Here is a 1,446-nt window from a genome sequence, read left to right on the forward strand (position 1 = left end):
CTTTTCTTATTGCTCACAAACTGAAGCATGATAAAATGGCATTTATATTTCAGGTCATGTCAATGGGGGATTTAATGAAACTAAATAATCAATATTCAAAAAAAAATCAACAATCATGTGGTTTAAAGCAGATTTCTGAAACTCAAGTTCTCCTAAGAGGACATTTATAGCCCCATTTCTCCCACCTGCAATGCTGCACAATCCTATAACTGCCCATACTCAGAAAGATGCAAAAGCATTCCCAAGAGATTAAGATGAACTTCTCAGTGCACCATCCTCTAGTTTTCACCTTTGATCTGATTTTCCTTCATTCTAGACTCTTTTCTGATTTCTGCCACGAGATTACTTTTTTTTCCTTCTAACTTGCTTTCATACTGTTTTTCTTCTAGACTCTTGACTATTCCAACTCATGAATTACAAGATTTATGCTTTCATTTATGTTCTGAGACATTTTTATAGCTTTTTTTCTTTTTTTTAAATTAATTTACCACTGCCTGGTTGTCCTCTATTCCTGGCAATGTACTATCTGCCTCCATCACATTCCTGTAAGTCCTGCCTCAGATTGTGAATCTCTAGTTTCACTCAAATATTTGTCAAATTACATGTTTTTGAAAGTTTCTTAGGGTTGGTGAGGATTCTCTTCACAGCCTCCTTCACATCCTTGTTCCTCAGGCTATAGATCATTGGATTCAGCATGGGGATCACTAGTGTGTAAAACGCTGAAGCCATTTTATCAGTATCTAAGGAATGGTTTGATGGGGGCTGCAGGTACATGAAAAGGAGTGTTCCATAGAAAACAGTGATAGCTGTCATGTGAGAAGCACAGGTGGAGAAGGCTTTCTTTCTCCCTTCTGCTGAACGTATCTTCAGGATGGCCAAGATGATGTGGAAGTAAGACACCAGGACAATTGTCATAGAAAAGAAGAGATTGGTAGGTGCAGAGATAAAGACTATGGTCTCTGGCAGATGGGTATCAGAGCAAGATAAAGCTAACAAAGGAACATTATCACAGTAAAAATGATTAATGACATTGGAAGAACAGTAAGACATTGAGAAAACACAAGAGGTGACAGTCACTGCTGTTGAGAAGCTATAAATGTATGTAAGGACAACAAGTAGAACGCAAACCTTCCGTGAAACCACAACCATGTATAATAGGGGATTGCAAATAGCCACATAGCGGTCATAGGCCATGGCAGCCAACATCAAAGTCTCAGCAATAATAAAGACTAAGAAACCTCCAAGTTGGGTTGCACATCCATAGTAGGAAATGGTTTTCTTCTCTACCAAGAAATTGACCAGCATCTGGGGAGCAATGACAGTGGAATTGCCAAGATTGATGAGAGACAAGTGTCTAAGGAAAAAGTACATGGGAGTTTGAAGTTGAGAATCTATACTAGTGAGTGTGATGATTCCCACATTTCCAGTCACTGTCATTCCATAGAT

At 38.6% G+C, this 1,446-nt stretch overlaps 1 protein-coding gene across 1 annotated transcript; it reads right to left on the bottom strand.

The window, feature by feature from the left end:
- Positions 1-582: 582 nt before the first annotated feature.
- On the bottom strand, positions 583-1,440 carry LOC114042305 (olfactory receptor 8J3-like). The gene has a single exon (XM_027860989.1). It carries the CDS (start codon positions 1,435-1,437, stop codon positions 583-585), a length of 855 nt encoding a protein of 284 aa, XP_027716790.1. The 5' UTR covers positions 1,438-1,440.
- Between the last annotated feature and the right edge of the window lie 6 nt (positions 1,441-1,446).

Source organism: Vombatus ursinus, unplaced genomic scaffold (genome assembly GCF_900497805.2).
Source record: "Vombatus ursinus unplaced genomic scaffold, bare-nosed wombat genome assembly UNPS02014345.1, whole genome shotgun sequence".
NCBI classification, from domain to species: domain Eukaryota; kingdom Metazoa; phylum Chordata; class Mammalia; order Diprotodontia; family Vombatidae; genus Vombatus; species Vombatus ursinus.